General features: G+C 68.2%; 3 protein-coding genes across 11 annotated transcripts in view; 2 read left to right on the top strand and 1 right to left on the bottom strand.

Moving 5' to 3' along the window:
* PRPF6 (pre-mRNA processing factor 6) overlaps positions 1 to 508 on the top strand; it is a 41,883-nt gene extending 41,375 nt beyond the window's left edge. For both annotated transcript variants that reach the window (XM_070051571.1, XM_051829067.2), the window contains exon 21: positions 286 to 508. In XM_070051571.1, the coding sequence (XP_069907672.1) occupies positions 286 to 438 (153 nt within the window). In that variant the 3' untranslated portion in view covers positions 439 to 508. The remainder of the gene's footprint in view (positions 1 to 285) is intronic.
* Positions 509 to 580: 72 nt separating this feature from the next.
* C11H20orf204 (chromosome 11 C20orf204 homolog) lies at positions 581 to 4,751 on the top strand. 8 transcript variants are annotated; one of them, XM_051829087.2, is made up of 6 exons: positions 1,400 to 1,418; positions 1,634 to 1,742; positions 2,109 to 2,496; positions 3,514 to 3,756; positions 3,849 to 4,001; positions 4,171 to 4,751. In XM_051829087.2, the coding sequence occupies exons 3-6, from the start codon at positions 2,494 to 2,496 to the stop codon at positions 4,336 to 4,338; spliced, it is 567 nt and encodes a 188-aa protein (XP_051685047.1). In that variant the 5' UTR covers positions 1,400 to 1,418; positions 1,634 to 1,742; positions 2,109 to 2,493; the 3' UTR covers positions 4,339 to 4,751. The 8 variants fall into 8 exon arrangements, 7 of the variants coding, with proteins under 7 accessions (XP_051685046.2, XP_051685045.2, XP_051685043.2 ...); XM_070051599.1 differs by having other exon boundaries at positions 649 to 1,742; positions 4,174 to 4,751; XM_070051598.1 differs by lacking the exon at positions 1,400 to 1,418 and having other exon boundaries at positions 2,353 to 2,496.
* A 5,265-nt stretch (positions 4,752 to 10,016) lies between these two features.
* On the bottom strand, positions 10,017 to 11,756 carry SOX18 (SRY-box transcription factor 18). Its single transcript, XM_051829061.2, has 2 exons — positions 11,278 to 11,756; positions 10,017 to 11,126 (listed from the first exon to the last, which is right to left on the bottom strand). Exons 1-2 carry the CDS (start codon positions 11,633 to 11,635, stop codon positions 10,321 to 10,323), a joined length of 1,164 nt encoding a protein of 387 aa, XP_051685021.2. The 5' UTR covers positions 11,636 to 11,756; the 3' UTR covers positions 10,017 to 10,320.
* Positions 11,757 to 17,466: the final 5,710 nt, after the last annotated feature.

Here is a 17,466-nt window from a genome sequence, read left to right as displayed (position 1 = left end):
CTGGCAGATGGAAGGTCTCTGTCTCTGCTCTTCAAATAAACAAACTTTTTTTTTAAAGAAAGAAATGGGAATCTTGTTGGTCTGAGCTGGCTGTGGCTTTCCCAGGGACCCTGGGCAGCAGCTGCCTCCCAGGTGTCGTTAGAACCATGGCCACAGGGCCTGGCAGCTCCCAGCTGTGCCTTGTGCTTGAGGGGTGTGGTCTCCCCAGGGCCTGCCCTCTGCCTCCAGCTGGGGCTCAGGGAGCAGCCTGGGCGGGGCCGTGCTGATGCGCCTGTGGCCCCCCAGGAGCAGCAGGAGGAGGTGAAGAAGCGCTGTGAGAACGCGGAGCCCCGGCACGGGGAGCTGTGGTGTGCTGTGTCCAAGGACATCGCCAACTGGCAGAGGAAGATCGGGGAGATCCTGGTGCTGGTGGCCGCCCGCATCAAGAACACCTTCTGACCCTGCTGCTCCCGCGGGCTCCCGGCGAGGCGGGGCGGCCTGGCTGTCCTCATTAAAGGGGTTCCTGCGAGCTCTTCCCTGGGTTGTGCTGTCACTGCCCTGGCGGAGATCCCACAGACGGCCTTTAAGTTGTGGCTCAACCATGATGCCGGGGTTGAGCTGTGCCAGGAGCCTCGTGTGGCTGCAGCTGGAGGCTGCAGGCTGTCTCCTTGGCCTGTGGGCACAGGAGGTTGGGGGGACGAGGGTGCTGCACACAGGGCTGAGGGCGAGGGCACTGCTGGCAGGGGTAGGGGTGAGGGTGAGGGCGCTGCTGGCAGGGGTAGGGCTGAGGGCTAGGGCGCTGCTGGCAGGGGTAGGGGTGAGGGCGAGGGCACTGCTGGCAGGGGTAGGGGTGAGGGCGAGGGCGCTGCTGGCAGGGGTAGGGCTGAGGGCGAGGGCGCTGCTGGCAGGGGTAGGGCTGAGGGCGAGGGCGCTGCTGGCAGGGGTAGGGCTGAGGGCGAGGGCGCTGCTGGCAGGGGTAGGGCTGAGGGCGAGGGCGCTGCTGGCAGGGGTAGGGGTGAGGGCGAGGGCGCTGCTGGCAGGGGTAGGGGTGAGGGTGAGGGCGCTGCTGGCAGGGGTAGGGCTGAGGGCGAGGGCGCTGCTGGCAGGGGTAGGGGTGAGGGCGAGGGTGAGGGTGCTGCTGGCTGCAGTCGCAGCAGCTGGAGGCTCCCTGGAGCCTCGGTGCAGCCTGGCCCAGTGCCGCCCCGGGGTGTCCACACTGCCCTCGGAGCTCCCTCCCTTCTGTAGGTGGGTGTTTTGTGCTGCTTCACGGTCATCCGTTTCATCCTGGAACACTTGGACTTCCCCCTTCTTGGACTGGAAACTGCCCTCTTCAGGCCTGGGGTCGGTGCGAGGGCCCGGCCAGTTCCCTGGCGGTGGTTCGCAGGCCTCGCTGAGCGTGGCTGGAGATCACAGGCCGGCGCAGAGCTGCGGGTCTTCAGGTTGGCCCTGGAGGAGACAGGCGGGCTCTCAGGCTGAGGCCTGCTGTGTGGAGTCGTGGCCAGAGTCCACAGAAGGGTCTTGGTGCCAGGGCGGGGCTCGTGCACGGTCAGGGACCATCTGCCCGAGGGGACGTGGGGTGGGGCGGGGCGCCACCAGTCGCCTTGGCTCTCGAGTGCTCTGTGGCAGTTGCTTGACCAGAGCCCGCCTGTCCCAGGCAGGTGTGGACACCAGGAGCAGCGCGGGGCAGTGGCTATTCCGTGCAAGCCGTCAGCCCCCAGCTTGTCCACTCCTCTGACCTCACAGCCGACAGTGCTGACGACCAGGTGGGCAGCCAGGCTCTCAGAGAAGAATGTTCCTGTGGGGCTCCCTGCAGAGCCCCTGCATCGCCAGTGTGTGGACGTGGCCCTTGCTATCTCATCTGGTTGGGGGCAGGTGCCCTGGGGTGATTGCGCTGCCCCCCCCCCCAGGGGAAATGCCCTCAGCTCTGGGATTTTAGCCACAGCTGAAGGCCAGGGGCCTTTGGCCTGCAGACCAGTGGTCACAGCTGGGCACTCTGGGGCAGCAAGTACCAGAGGAACAACCCTGGGACTGGAGGGGTGAAGCCAGGCCAGCAGTGGGGGGCGGGTGGGGCCACCTGGGTGCCAGGGTGCAGGAGCTGGCAGCCATGGGGCCTTTGGTCCTGCCCCCAGGAGAGTGGCACCTGCTGACCACTGAGGCAAACCCACTAGCTGGCCCTGCACTGCCTCCAAGGCACCTGCACAGCAGCCCTGGACCCACTGGGTAGGCTGCCGCTGGCCTCTGGAGCCAGGCTTGCCGATTGCTCGGGGGTGGGGAGAGGGGGCAGGGCTGGGGCTGTTGGGCCTCCCTCCCTCCCCTCCCTCCCGTGCTGGAGGAGCCAGCTTCAGACGGTCTCCCTCTGCCTGCCCTGCACAGTCCATCTAGGCAGCCAGTCCAGGGGGACCCCCGTGGCGGTGCAGGTGCCCTGCACTGCCCACCCAGGGACCCTGGCAGACCTCAGGATCATGTGAGTGGCTTGCTCGAGGGAGTGAGGGAGACCCAGACCTGGAGAGGCCCATGGTGAGCAGCTGGGGCCTCTGGGGAGGGGGCTCGCCTGGGCCTAGGGGCTGGGATGCCCCATGCCACTGGGAAGTCCCCAGTTGGTCCTGGTGCCGGTGCCGGTGCCCTGGCCTCGCCTGCACGGGTGGGAAGGAGTCTTGGGGCAGACCTGTGTTTTCCTCCACTCTGGGCTGAGGCTGGGGTTGGGTTTTGGGCACTGGGGGGTGGTCACAGGGGCTCCTGGGGGCACGGTGTGGGACTGGACATCCGTTCAGCTCCAGCCAGCCTGACTGTCCACTGTGGCCTCTGACCCCTGCTTGCAGAGGGGAAGGAGACTTCACGCAGGCGCCACCCTGGGACAGCGGCTGCAGGGGCTGGTTGGGGTGCTGTTTGGGAAGCCGAGTCTCGTCTCGCTTGGTTCACATGATTGATTTTGCAGCCTGAGTCAGTGAGTGACTCCAGCCTGGGGGCCATCAGCTGGCTCCGGGGTGCTTCCCCTGAGCAAGTCCCCTCCTCTGTGGGGGAGGCATGATGGGACAGCCCCTTCCTCCCCCATTGCCTTGGGCTGGAGGGGGGTTCCCGAGCCTTCCTCTTTCAGTGAGGTGTGGCTTGGAGGGCCAGGGGAGCCCACTTCCCACAGCTCAAAGCCAATGAGGGTGGGGACACCAGCCCAGGGCGTCCCGAGTGGACGGGCAGGATTGTTGCCACAGGGTAGGGCAAGGCTGTGCTGGGGGGGATTTCCTGCTGTCCCGCGTGGCCCAGGGAGCTACCGGATGAGCCCTGCCCCATGGAGCCTCAGCCGGTGGGGGGGGGGGCGTGGCCCACCCTTCTGGACCCGCCCCTCTTGCAAGGCTCCGTGGAACGGCCTCCCACGCCCCGTCACCCACGGAAGAGCACGGAGCTGCCCGTTTCCAGGCCCCTCAGAGCTGCTCTAGAGTAGGTGGGACCTGTGCCTGGAGCCTGATGAGTTGAGCCACTTCCGGGGCTGCTTGTTGGGCTGCGGGGCCCCGTAAGCCCCCGACCTGGTGTCGCCTCCAGGTGCGCCCTACGCCGGTGCTCTGGGTGCTCCTGCTGGCGCTGCTGGGGACCACGCCGAGCCGATCCGGGCTCCGCACCTGCAGCGTCCCGGACGTACTGCGCCACTACCGCGCCATCATCTTCAAGGACCTGCAGGCGGCGGTGAGGAGGGGCACGCCGGGCGTCGAAGGCACAGGGCCGGGCTCACGACGCCTCCACGCCACTCAGAAAAACCCGCCCGGGGCCTCCTGTGGCGCCCAGGAGGTACAAAGGCGGCCCCGACCCTTGCGTGCCCTGTGGCCTCACGACCGGGCGCCGCCCTCATCCCCCGCTGGGTTTCCTCCCTTGCCTCCCAGGAACACAGCATCCTCCTGTCCATCGCGTCCCTCGGCCGGACCCTGCGCCGGGCAGTGGAGGCGGGCCGCCGCGGGGCCCTGGAGAGAGCGGCGTGGACCGTGGCCGTCCGCACCGAGGCGGTGATGCGGCGCCACTGCGGGACGCTGCGCCAGGTGTGCGTCCTCGGTGAATGCGGACCCAGAGCACCCCCACCCCCACCCCACACACCGCGCGCCCTCACGGCCCTGGGGCTCACGTCCCGCCCGCTGGCCAGGCGGCGACTCCCTCCGTGGGGCGGGCGCGGGCACCCTGCGCATACACTGACCGCCTCGTCCCCGACAGCAGCACCCGCGGCCCCGGGCGCGCGCAGCTCGGCGTCCCGGCGGCCGGAGGCGGCTCCTGCTGCGAGCCCTGGACACCGTCGCCACCTGCTGGGAGAAGCTCTTCGCGCTGCGCGCTGTGGTCCGGCCCGGGCCTGCCCCCAGCGTCCTGCGCCCGCCTGGGAACTGAGGGGTCCGCGACAGAGCCTGGGATGAACCCCTCGGCCCCCCTCTAGCCGACGGGCCCTTCGCAAAGTGCGCAGGATTGGGAGAGGCGCGCGCCGCCGGCCCCCGGAGGTGTCCTGCTCCGCAGGCGCCCAGGGACACCTCAACAACAGGAGCTGGGGTTACCCGCATCCCACATTGCGGTCCTGGTTACTTCCGGCCCAGCTCCCCGCTGATGCGCACCCCAGGAGGCGCGGCGGTTGGCTCTAGTGCTTGGGCTGCTTATTACCTCGGGCGAGACCCCGGGGGCGTCCCCGTTCCCGGCCTCTACCTGCAGCCCTGGCTGTTGTGGGCATTGGAAGAGCGATGAATCTATCATTCTCCCCCTACCCCCGCTCAAGTAGATGACAAATAAATGGGGCTGGTGCTGCGGGTCCAGCTCTCGCCTGGCTGCGGCTACAGGCGCCCCCGGACAGCTCCGCGGCGGGCAGCGCGCGAGGCCGCGCTCCCAGCTTCTGGCGGCAGGGGGCGGGCGCGAGACACGGCCCACGCGGCCGCTGCCCCGGACTGGGTCCAGGGGGCCCTAAGGAGCGTCACGCATCCGTCCTGCTTCAGCCGGGACCGAGGGAAGGGGTGGAAATGAGGGGGGTGGGGAGCTTGGTGAATTCAGAGCAAAACAACCGGATAAAGGAAGCGTGGCTGGCTGGAGCTGGGCCGGCCGCTTCCTGGTGCCTGAGCGGCCCCAGCCCCTCTGCTGGGGGCCTTCCGGCTACTGGGTCGGTGCTAACGCCCCCACAGCCACATGGACCTGGCCGGCTGGCAGTGCACGCTGGGCTCAGCCCTGTCCTCGCCTCCGGAGTCAGCGAGGCAGGCCTTGCCCAGGAGAGCACAGGGCGTTCAGTGTGGGGCAGTTGTTGGCCAGGGGACAGCATAGATGAGGAACTGTGCATGCCCAGTCACACAGCCATCCGGGGGATGTGGGAGCCGTGGTCACTCGCACAAGTGCGGACCACTCCCAGGTCGCGGGGCTCCAGGGAGCAGGGGGCTTGGGCTTCCCCGGGTGCAGGAGGGGGTGAGGGCAGGTCCAGAGTCTTCCTTGTGAGCTTGGGGCACATTAGTAGGGGAGTGGAGGAGTGCTGAGGTGCCAAGGACACAGGCTGGGTGAATTTACACAGCCCCCTTCCCCCCCGCTAGGCAAGGCCCAGTGTGGTGGGGGCAACAGCTGAGAGCCCAGGGCTCTGGGTGCCGGGACAGGCCCTCCACAGTGGCTGCCCCCGCCCCAGAGGCAGTGGGACTGGGCACGGTCCCACAGCTGCTGCTGCCCTCCCGTCTGGGCTGGGCCATCAAAGCCTCAGGGTTTGGGGGTCAACACCTGGGTCCTGGACCACAGCCACGGGGATGCTGGGGGTCCTGCATCCTGGCCCAGGTTCCTCCCCAGAGCCTCCCACCACTGTCAGCCTGGGGGACCCCCGGCCAACCCAGCACGGAGAGGAGGGGTTTCTGATCTCACAGACCAGGTAGCCTGCCATGAAGGCTCAGACTGCTGAGAGACATGGAGAATGGCGGCAAGCCGGTGCCAGTTCACGCTAAGCCCGGGACCCCGCCGTGGGCCCGCAAAGCTCCTGCATAGTGGCCATGGTTTGCTGACGTGGCCCAGCCTGCAGCACAGGGACCACCAGTCCTGGGGCCATTCAGCAGAGGCCACAGGGCCATAGCCAGGCACTGCTACTGTGCTGGGCCTGCACCCGCAGTGTCCTCACCCCTGCCTGCTGTCCCTTCCCCGGGAGGTGGACGCTGTGGCCAGCAAGAGGGAGCGGTGCCAGGGTTGTGCAACTTCCTGAGCCCAGGAACCCCCGCCTCTCCCCCCCCCCCCACCATGTGCAGCTCTGGCAGGAGGGGCCAGGCCGGCTTTGAAGGGAGCCTGGGTCCCATGGCCTCCCCAGACTGGGAGCCTTTGAAAGAACATCTGGAACTCGGGCACCCGGCAAGCTGGGCTCCGGAGTTTCACACCAAAAGTTAATCCTGACTTTGCCACTTGTGTGTTCCCCTCCCCTGCCTAAATGCCCACCATGCTCAGGCCCCGTGCACGCTGGGAGGGGCGGTCTGCTCCGTTGCCTGCACAGCAAGGAGGCCGGGAGGAAGCACCTGCTCTCAGGCCCGAGTGAAGCCGGGTTTTGCGTGTGGACGCTCCAGCCCCAGGTGTGCAGGGATGCCGCTCCAACAAACAAGGCCCCCACCCCAGGAAGCACTCACTGGGGGAGGGGGTGCCAGGTGCGGGACCCATTGTCCCGGCCAGTGGCCTTTGGAGCCCTGGGGGAGGCTCAGGGACAGCCCCCGTCCTGCTGCCTTCCCAGGAAAATACCCAGTTTTGTAAACACAGAAATAAACAACCATCACTCCCCCCCACCCTCTTAAAATCCGGGAAAGCAGCACGGACATCGCACCTGCTGTGGGAAGCCAGTTCTAGTTTGGGGGAGGGGGAGGGGCAGACTCCTGAGGTTAAGCACCGCCCCCCGGGGGTCACCTCCCGCCTCCTTGGAGTCCTCAGGTGCTGCCTGCCGAGGGGACAGCGCCCAGCACCGTGGGGTCCTGCCTCCCCCACTTGTGCCAGTTTCGGCTTGGGAGAGAGGACCAGGACTGCCCAGCAGGTGAGAGGCGGTCCGTGGGCGGCCCCAGCGCCCCTGCCCGGCGCTAGGCCAGGGGTCGGCGCTGCCGGCGGAGATAAGCGCACCCAGCGTTTCCTCCGCGCCGCCGCTTCCTGTTTTCTCGCGGCGGGGGGAGGGAGGGTGTCGTGGGAGGCGGGGGCGGGGCCGAGGTCGCAGGGGTCGGGGGAGCCTGGAGGTGGGGGGGGGCGGAACCCCCCCACGCCCTGGCCCGACTCCCCCCCCCCCCCCCCGAAGGACCACCCTTGGCTCTGCCCAGCTTGGGCCCCACTGGGGGCCTGGCTGAGCCTCTCCCTGCAGAGCCGTGGTCCACCCTCAGCCCTGGGAGGTCTCTAACTCAGGCCTGGTCCTGACAGGTGCAGAACCACGCAGCTTTAGGGAAAGCAGGCACCCGCTCCTGGGATGTCACTCAGCCATGCGCGCACTGCGAACAGGGCACCAGGTCTGAGACCAGTGACTCCAGGTGCAGCCTCCCTGGTCCGGCTCACCTGAAGGACACCAGACTCAGGGCAGCCAGCCCCACGTGTCCAGTGTTCTGTGCACGCACACGGGTGATAGGTATGAGTTGTGTGTTACACGTAGTGGGATAGTGCAGTACAACTGCCGCTTGGAGGAGTTGCATGAAGCTGCCCCGCCGCCCATGCTGTCCCCCCGCCCCCCCACTGCTGTGCTGTCCCCTGCTGCTGTGTTGTCTCCCCCCCATGCTGTCCCTCTCCCTGACCCCTGGCCCATGCTGTCCCCCCCCGCTGTGCTGTCTCCCCCCTCCCGTGCCACCTGCCCTCCCAATGTCTACCCCCATGCTGTCTCCCCACCCCCTGCTGTGCCACCTCCCTCCCCATGCTGTCTTCCCTGCCCCCCCTGCTGTCTCTCCCTGCCCACCCCGTATTGTCTCTCCCTGCCCCCCCTGCTGTCTCCCCGCCCCCCCGTGCTGTCTCCCCTACCCCCCCTGCTGTCTCCCCCTGCGTGTCCACGACCACCATAGCTCCAGAGCAGAACTGACAACCGGGGACCTCCGTGAGCCATAAGCCGTGAGCCCAGGCGAGAGCAGGACAGGGGTCCAGTGCAGAGGGTGGGCTTCCTCCGGGGTGATGATGGTGGCGATGGCTGGCAGTGACCCTGTGAATTGTACGCCCGCGTCTCATGTAGGTTTTGGAGAATATAAGACAAGCGGCTGAGTTTTCTAGAGTATTCCGACAAGTGGAGGGAGAGAGAGGCTTCGGTCCCCCCCACGCCTGCCCTGCTGGGCCCAGTGTGGCCTTGTCGGTGCCAGGTGCGTCCCAGGCGTGTCCCAGAGATGACCACGTCTGCTGAGGCTGCTCCAGTGCTGCATTGGCCCCCAGTTCCCCGGACCCCTCCTCAGGGCTGCCTGCTGGGGGTCAGCGTTGCTCCCAGCTCCCTCCCACAGGCTGGGAGCAGGTGGCTGGTGAGGCTGCAGGAACTTCCCACAGGAGGAGGTGGCCTGGGCCTCTCCTGACTCAGCGGGGCGAGGGGTGGGGACTTCCTTTCTCAGACCCTTGGGATGGAGACCAGAGCCAGGAAGGCGGGAGCTGGGAGGCTGCGGCCCCGGGTGGGGCCTCCCAGGCCCAGAGCCTCTGTCCCAGGGAGGGGTCCCAGGCAGGCACTGGAAGGAGCTGCCCCCTCCCTGTGCTGAGGCTGCTGTGGGAGCTGCCTGTCCTTTGGCGGGAGCCCCTCGTGCTGCCCTCACTCCCAGGACTCCCCCTTGTAAGTGGGAGAGGGGCTCCCAGGGATGTGTGCTGCTGGGTCACCTCCTGCCCAGGCATCGGGCCAAGGTCCACCCCAGGTCCCCTGCTGGCCCAGAAGAGGGGGCGGGTCCTCAATGAGAATGTGCTTCTGGCCTGCCCCAGGCCCTGTATCTGTCCCGTGTGTGCGTGTCCCCAGGTGTGTCCCGTGTGTGTGCCCTGTATGTGTCCCATGTGTATGTATCTGTCACATGTGTGCATGTGTCTCCTGTGTATGCATGTGTGTGTCCCCATGTGTGTGTGTGTCTTGTGTGTATGTCTGTCCTGTGTGTGTGTGCGTGTCCAGTCATTGCTGTGGGCAGTGGGAAGATGCCCAACCCGACAGGGAGGCCAGAGCTCTGGGGCTGGGCAGCTCCTCCTGGCCTGTTGGCTTCTGGTCTACATCTGTCCTCTGCCTGTGTCTGCTTCGCTGCTGGTGGGTGGGAATGGGGTCCTGGGGACAGTGCCCCCCACCCCACCGTGGCGCTGCTGAGCGCAGACGTGACATCACCCTGCCTCCCAGGGCAGCACTCAGGTGGACACACAGTGGACGGTCGAAGCCACAGATGTGGTCACAGGTACAGGCACCCAGAGTCAGGCCCAGCCACAGCTGCCACACACACACACACACACACACACACACACAAGGGCGGCCACACACATGGGGACACACACGGGACAGATGCATACACGTGGGGACACACACGAGGGGACACACATGGGATAGACATACACATGTGGGGACACATACAGGACAGATGCACACCTGTGGAGACACACACATGAGGACAGACATACACACAAGGACATGCACACACACAGGGCAGCCACAGAGTCTACCAGGGACGGTGAGTGCAGGTGACTGCTCCACATCAGAGTTGTGTGCTGGGGGGTGTGGGGGTAGGACAGAACCCCTCCCCCTGAGACATGAAACCCTCCTCCTTGCTCAGACCCCCTAGGCCCTGCAGGGTGGGCAGGGCTGCCTGTGTCTGGACATGTGGGCATGCCCGGTGAGGGGACACCAAGCAGGTGGCATGGAGAGGCCCCAGGCTGGTGGCCCGGGCTCCAGAGCTGAGGGACCGGAGGTGTGCAGCCAGGATGCCGTCAGAGCTTGTACTGGTCAGCCGGAGAGCAGAGCCGGGGGGAGCACACGCTACCCTCCTGGGGACACTGGAGGCCGAGAAGGGGGTCCACCACCTGAGCCCCACCCCCTGCCTGTCTGGGGGTCCTGGAAGGCAGTGGGCTCCCTGCAGGAGACGTGTCCAGGGCTCTCACGCCCCCAGCAACCACAGAGGCAGGCGTGCGGGACAGGCCCAGGTGCTTTATTTCGGCTGCTGCGGCCGGGAGGCCCAGGGCAACCCCCGCTGTACAAGAAGCCCTTGCTGACGATGCTCCCATCACGGAAACACCTTCGAGGGAACAGTTTAAAAGTTGAATTAAAAATTAAATACATTGTGTTCTGCATATAAAAAGGCAAAGTAAAAATACAGTCTGGTGGAAAAACGCGTGGCAGGAAGGGAGGGCGCTGCCTGGACCCGCGGGGCCGGCGGGGCGCTAGGCCTGGGCTCCCAGGAGGGGCGGGGGCTGGGCGCGGCCCCGGGCGCGCTAGCCCGAGATGCAGGCGCTGTAGTAGACCGCGCTGCTGGCGTCCGACAGCGCCGCGATCAGCCCGCTCTCCTCCGGGCAGGACATGGCGCGGGGGCCCAGCTTGGCCAGCGCCACGTGGTACGGGAGCCCGGCAGCGTCGGGCCGAGTCCGGCTGCAGTTGAGGTACTGGTCGAACTCGGTGAGGTCCACGTCGGCCCACAGGTCGGCCGCGGGCCCCAGCGGCTCCGCGCCCTCCAGCGCCGGGGCCTCGGGCGGCGGCGACAGCGGGCCAGGGAACGGGCCTGGCGCTCCCAGGGCGCCGTAGTAGAGGCCGGCGAGCGACGCGCTGGGCGGCGCGGTCCTGAGCGCCTCGGCCAGGGGCGCCCCGTAGCAGCCGCCGGGGTCCCGGGGCAGCTCGGCGGGCGCGTAGGGCGCACGGAAGGCCCGCAGCGCGCAGTCCTCGGGCGCCGGCGGCGGCGGGAAGAAGGCGGCCTCGCCCGGCTCCAAGCCGTCCAGCGGCGAGCGCTCGGGCGTGGGCAGCCCCAGGCCTTCGAACTCGGCGCCCAGCGGCGGCGGCTCCCGGTAGGCGCGCGCTGAGCTGGGAGCCGCGGGGAAGGGCTCGGGCGGCGGCGGCGGCGGCGGCGGGGGCGCCAGGCCCGGGAGCAGGAGGCCGGGCTCCAGCCGCCGGGCCTTGCGCGCCTGCTTCTTGCGCCGGGGCCGGTACTTGTAGTTGGGGTGGTCGCGCAGGTGCTGCACGCGCAGCCGCTCGGCCTCCTCCACGAAGGGCCGCTTGTCCGCGGCGTCCAACTCCTTCCACGCCTTGCCTGCGGGTCGCGGGCGCCAGTCAGCGGACCCCCGACGGCCCGGTCCCGGGCGCGCCGCGAGGGCCCGCCCCGCCCCCCGCTGCCCAGCCCGCACCCGCCCCGCCCCCAGCTGCCCGGCCCGCGACCGCCCTGGCCCCGGCCCGCCGCTCACCCAGCATCTTGCTCAGCACCGCGTTGTGCAGGTCCGGGTTCTGCTGCGCCAGCCGCCTGCGCTCGTCCTTGGCCCACACCATGAAGGCGTTCATGGGCCGGCGGATGCGTGACTCGTCGGCTGCCTGGCGCTCCGAGCGGCCGGCGGGACTGAGGCCATAGCGCCCCGGCTCGGGGCTGCGCTGCGGGCTGCGCGGCGGGCTGGAGGGCGCGGCGGGCGCGGCGGGCGCGGCGAGGGCGGCGGTGGCGGCAGGGAGGCCGCGCGGCTCAGCGGCGGCCCCGGGGCCCGGGGCCCATGCACAGTCGCGGCGGGCGGGCGGGTCGTCCTGTGCGCCGTAGCCGGGCGGCGATCTCTGCATTCCAGCTGGGCGCGACCTAGGCGGAACGGAGCGCGGGAGCGCGGCGCGGGGCGCGGACGGCTAGGGCGGCGGGCGGCGGGCGCGGCGAGGGGCGGCGGCGGCTCGGCGGGACGGGCGCCCAGATATAGCCGCGCGGGGCCAATCGGCTGCGGCGCGGGCGGGGCGGGCGCGCCGGGGCCGCCCCCTCCCCGGGGGCTCCCTTTCTTCTCGGCTGGGCTGGATTCCGCCGAGACCTCCCCGCGCGGACCACCCCCGCCCCCCCCCCCCCGCAACTCCGAGGAGACCCTCGAGTGGGACAGGACGACGGGCGGGGGTGGGTTGGCTCGGAGGAGGTCCTCGCCCCGCGCGGAGCCCCAGCCGGGCCGGGCGGAAAGGGGGCGACGATGTCCAATCGGCTGCCGGGGTGAACGTGAGGGGCACTCCGTATGTCGAGGCTGTGACCCCTGTGAGGGCTCCTTGTCAGCTGCCCACTCGCGGGACTTCCAGACCCGTCCGCAGTGGGTCCCCCAGCCCCCAAACCAACTCTGGAATAGAGCAGAGGACGGAGGCCACAGCTGCAGCAAAACCTGAACGGCTGGACAGGGGAGTGCTGGGTCCTTGCCGGGCCGGGAGGGTGTCCAGAGCGCCCCCAGCCCCCTCAGTTTGCACCACCCCCACCGCACGCCTCAGGGTTCTCCACCCTGCCAAGCGAGGTCCCACTGAGAGAGGGTCCAGTGTCCTCCACAGCCCTCCAGGCAGGTCAGATCCCTCCTCTGTCCCCCCGTGGCCGGGAAGCTCTGCAGCCCCTCACTCTGTCCACCCCCAGCTCTGGGAGCTTCATGGTTCAAGGCAGCACCCCCACGGGTGCCCCCATGGTTCCCGACTGAGAGTTGGCAGGCGTGCAGCTGCCGGAGTGCGCCCAGCTCACGTTTTGTCGCCAGCGTCTTGGCCAGGAAGGGCTCCCATCCCAGGGGGCTTCTGTCTCCCCAGGCAGCCCCGTGCCGGATTCTCAGATTCTAGGCCAGGAATCGGGGCTCCAGGGGGTGGGGTCTCTGGCTTTTCCCGGATGCATGGGCTCACAGGCCTCTGCCCGTGGTGCCAGGTCTCAGTGTGGGGGTGGGGGTGGGTCCAGCAGTTGGAAGGGGCGACCTCTGCCCATAGCCGTCGGGGTGCAGTCTTCCTGGGCAGTGGCTGGACTGGGGCAGAGGTCACCTGGCAGGACCCCCCACCTTGGGGTGGATCTGGAGCTCCCCAAAGGCCCTGCCTTGGCCTCTGCCGCCCCTGAGAGCCCAGTCATTGCTTCTCCGAACAGCACGGCCGGCAGTATCCGGCATTACCTCATCGCCTCCCTGACCTTGCAGCAGTCAGCCCCCTGGCGCCAGCCAATGGCCCTCCCTCTTGGCCCAGTGTGGGACTCAGGTGTCCGGCTGTCCGGTCCTGCCAGTGGGAGTGCTCCCCCTGCACCCTGCCTGTGCAGGGGTGAGGGGGCAGCTCCTCCCACTGTCCAGATGGGACAACAGCGGTGGTGGGGACAGCAGACAGTCGGGGTGGCCCTGACCTGGAGCCCCAGGGCTGGAGGGACTCCCCAGGGCTGGCATGGGTGTGGCCGGCTGTGCTGGGGCAGGGCGTCCTATGTGTGTCTGTGTGTGGTCCCTCTGTCTGGGTGTAGGGTGCGGTGGGACCTGTTGCTGGAGGCTTGCGAACCCAACTCTCCCAGGAGGAGCTGGGACCTCATGGGTCGAGGACCCGAGTCCGGGCCACAGCACCCAGCAAGGGCTGGGTCCTCGCGGCTCCTCTGACGGCTGAGCTCCGGCCCCCACTCAGTCCACAGGGCGGGCATTTCTGTGCTTCTGCACACCACTTCGGGCTGGCCTGGCCCAGGTCGGCTGCCACACGGCCTTGGAGGGACCCCGTTGGCAGCCCCAGCTCCCAGACAGAAAGAGGGAGTGGAGTGGTGTGGGCATCATCTCCCGTGCCCTCCGCTCACTCCCCTCCCTCAGCCTGGACGGGACCCCCAGCCTCCGGGGAAGGCCTGCAAAGCATGCTGGGTAGTCCCCCTCGGTGGCTCTGGGTGGGGGCTTGGCTTGGCTGGGCTCCGGGCGGGGGGCGGTGGACCTCCCAGGCGCTGCCTGGGCACAGACCTCCCAGGCTCCCTGCAGCCCCGAGCAGCGAGGCTGGGACCAATTACCGCGTCCTGCAGGGCTGGGGCCCTCCCGCTCCCGCTCCCACTCCCAAAGGCTGGGTGGAGCTCCCTGCTGGTGGAGCCCCAGGTGGAGGGGGACGCTCCGTGTCCTGAGACCTTGGCCCTGGAGCTGGTGGCCGCCCAGCAGATCCCAGCTCCTGCCTCTGTGGTGAGTGGTTGATGTGGCTGAGGCAGGGACCCCTGGACCTCTGTGCTGGGGTCAGGGTCTCTGGGGATGCCTCAGGACTAGGTAGGCACACGGGAGTGACAGGCGTGGTTCATGTGGACACTGGGGCCCCTGGCCAGGGACAGTAGGAGCCATTTCTGGAGAAGAGAGCGTGCAGGGGTGGGGTGCCCATTGCCCCTCAGGCATGAACAGGCTGGCAGGGGACTGGGCGGCAGCTCTCAAGCCTTGGGTCTGGGGTGACGGCCATAGGCGCAGTTGGCTAGGGTCGTGGGGGCCCACGTCCCGTGCAGAGGTGTGAGCCCCCCGGGTGCAGCTCAAGTGGGCGTTGCTGATCGCAGGGCTGAGGCTGCTGCCCAGGGCATCCAGTGGGGCCAGCGCTCATCTCCCTGGGCACTTCAGGGCCAGCGGGGCTGAGCCGGACAGGGGGTTAGACTATGGGAGAGCGGAGTGTGGGTGAGGCGGGTGGACTGCAGCCTAGGAGTCAGGGGACCTGCGTGGGAGTGACTTTCGCAGGTGCTCCTAGGTGTTCCCGAGTTCTGGGGTGCTGTGCTTTGTCCCAGGAGCACTCACTTTTAGGGGTGCTGGCTGGAAGCTGGGATGCCAGGTTGTGTGTGCACCCTGGGGGGTGTCTGCCTGGCGGCGTGTGTCGTGGTGGGGGGTGCGGCAAGCTGTGTGGGCCTCCCCAGAAAGGCTGCAGGCGGGGGCTCCATGGGAACCGGGCTGCGGGGGCTGGGCTGCCTGGGTCTCCATGGCAACAGCCGGGAGGGCCAGGAAACAGCAGCTCAGGAAGGAAGGCTGGCCTGCTGCACTGCCCCGCGGAGGGCGCCAGGCATTCTGTCCAGCAGCCCCGGCCCCGCTGGCCGTACGCCCGCCCAACTTCAGTGGGTCCCACTCCAGCCCTGCCCCTGGGCCGCTGCTTGTCTGGGTGCTTTTGTGCAGCTCTGAGGATCCTGGGCCTGTCCTGTGGGTGTCCCTGGTCCCCTTGGTGGCTCTCCGTGTGCCCTGAACAGTGGGCCATGCATCTCACGCTCAGGGCTGGCCCAGTCCCTCCCTCCCTGGCAGGCCAGAAAATGAGGAGAGAGGGAGGCCAGGCCAGGGAAGGGAGCATAGCTTCAGGTGGCCACTGCGCCGCCACCCCGCCACCCCGCCTCAGCCGGGCGCTGCAGGGCGAGGCCAGAAGCTGGGTGCCTCTCTGCTGCCCCGGGCTGGCTCTGGAGACAGTCCCTGGGGCAGGCCCGTGCTCCCAGGGGTGTGCACCTGTGCCCACACCTGCCAAGCAGCCAGCCTGCTTCTAAGGAGGTAGGGATCTGGTAGAGAACAGAGTGGACCCAGGCCCTGCCCCGGGGAGCTGCCACTCTGGTACGGAGACAGTCTGCACACCCACGCGCAAGTCAGGGAGTCGGGTGCTCGCTGCCTGTCTTTCCATCTGGTGACTTGAGCCAACACCCAGGGGACATGTCGGGGGTACTGGGGATACTTGGGGGGTCTTACACTAGGAGAGGAATACGTCGGCGTCAGAAGGGAGAGGAGCTGAGCGGGGTCTGGGAGGGTTCCGAGTAGGGGTGGCTGCTTCTCACAGCCCAGGCACAGCTGCTGGGTGAGGCTGGGCCTGTTCAGGGCCAGAACGATGCCCTCGCCCTCCACAGAGAAGGCGGGGCCTAGCCAGGGGTGGCCTGTGGGTCCCCTACTCTGGCCGCCCCAGCAATCTCTGGTCTCTCTCCAGAGGGCAGGGCAGGCAGCACCTCAGGGCCCCCTTGCTGTGTGTCAGACCTCCAGGCTTCACCCACAGCCCCTGACCCCACGGCTGCCTGGGGTCCCTGGGGAAGGGGAGGGTGGAGTGGCCGCCAGGCTGGCGGGCTGGTCGGGCAGGGAGGGCGGCATTTCTGGGAATTGTGTGGGGGAAGTGCATTGTTAGCGTAAGCCTGGAGCGGCTGCCACCGGCCTCTGGGGGATGCCTCCTGCCCCCCCAGCACTGCCTCTGGAGGAGGGAGCTGGGACCAATCCAAGGCTGTGGGCTGGGCTGGGGACTTTCCAAGAGACACTGCCCTGAGCAGGTGGCTCTCCCCATTCTTCGGACAGGGAGACTGAGACCCAGAGAGCCAGAGGCCGTAGGGGCCCTGCCCTCACTTGTGGGCACTCAGGACGGTGGGTGGGGGAGGGGTGATGACCGCCCTCGCTGGATGGGAGTCCCTGGCCGTCCCTGTCTGGCTGCAAGAAGCCAGGGGAAGCAGGTGGGGCCGGCTGAGGCTGCAGCTGCGCGGCTGGAGAGGCTGACGGCCTGGGGGGCAGAGAGCTGCTCCTGGGGGGAGGGGCGGGGCTGCAGGGGCTGCAGGGTCCCTGCCCCCCCCGGTCGTGGGATGCAAGAGGGGCTCCGTGCGAGTCTGGCAGCACTGGCCTTCCCACCGCGGCCCTGCCTCAACCGAGGGGAAGCACGGACGCCGGCCACTGGGGTCACGGCCGGCACAGGCGGGCGGGGGTAGGGGGACACAAATAGAAAAGCAAATGGCCTGAGTTTCCGATGCTTCCCGGACGGCGCGTGGGGGAGGGGCAGCCTTTGGGCCAAAGGCAGGGCTGGCCTGGGCCGGGGAGGGGCGGGAGGCGGGGGTCCTGAGGTCCTCCTGCAGACCCACTTCAGACCTCCATACTGGGGTGCATCTCCCCCTCAAAGCCCCCACGACAGGGCTGTGTGGCCCACAGAGAGCCCCTGGAGGAGGGGCTGAATCCTAAGGGGCAGGGGGCTCAGCCCCAGGAGGGGAAGGGAGTGGGGGTGGGGGGTTGCGGGCAGGAGGATCCCGGGGTCCTGATGCTGTCGCCCTCTGGTGCCTGGTGCAGCTTCCGGAGGGCACGCAGTGTCCGGGTCCCAGGCAGTTTACTGTGGGAGCTCCTTGGCGGGGCAAGGTCCGCAAGGTCCAGGAAGGGACCAGGAGGGGCCCAGGGGGTCTGAGCAAGGATGCAGAGGTTGGGAACTCATGAGGGTCCTGGGCCAGGATCTCCAAGGCGAGGACTGGGAAGTCTCAGGATCGGTCATTGTATGGCCTCCCCCCAGGACCCACAACCTTCTCAACCTGGCTGCTTTATGGTCCTGTCTAGCCAGCGGCCAGTGCCCAAGGCAGGTCTGTGGCTCACTCCTGCCACCTAGAGGCCACTAGCGCCTAAGCCCCTGGGTCCAGTCACCTGCCTCAGACCACTGGGCAGCGTCCACCCTCAGGCTCCCCTGTAGATCCTCACCCTCCCCTCACGTGGCTGCTTCCACTCAGCACTGGGCTCCTGCCATTAGAAAGTGCAGCACATGCACAACTAAACGTGTTGCTGTGCCCGTCTGGGCCCCGGGGAAGGGGCTGTGGCCTCCAGGTTCCCGGGTCTGGAGCACTCTCCTCTTGTCATTCCACTCCTTCCCTCCCATCAGCAGCCTCTGCCACAGGCCAGGCCACCACTGACCGGCCCGTACCCGTCTGACCGGCCATGAAGCCAGAGTCACATCTT

This window comes from Oryctolagus cuniculus, chromosome 11 (genome assembly GCF_964237555.1).
Source record: "Oryctolagus cuniculus chromosome 11, mOryCun1.1, whole genome shotgun sequence".
In the NCBI taxonomy this organism is placed as follows: Eukaryota; Metazoa; Chordata; class Mammalia; order Lagomorpha; family Leporidae; genus Oryctolagus; species Oryctolagus cuniculus.
This window is presented reverse-complemented; position numbering and strand designations above follow the sequence as displayed.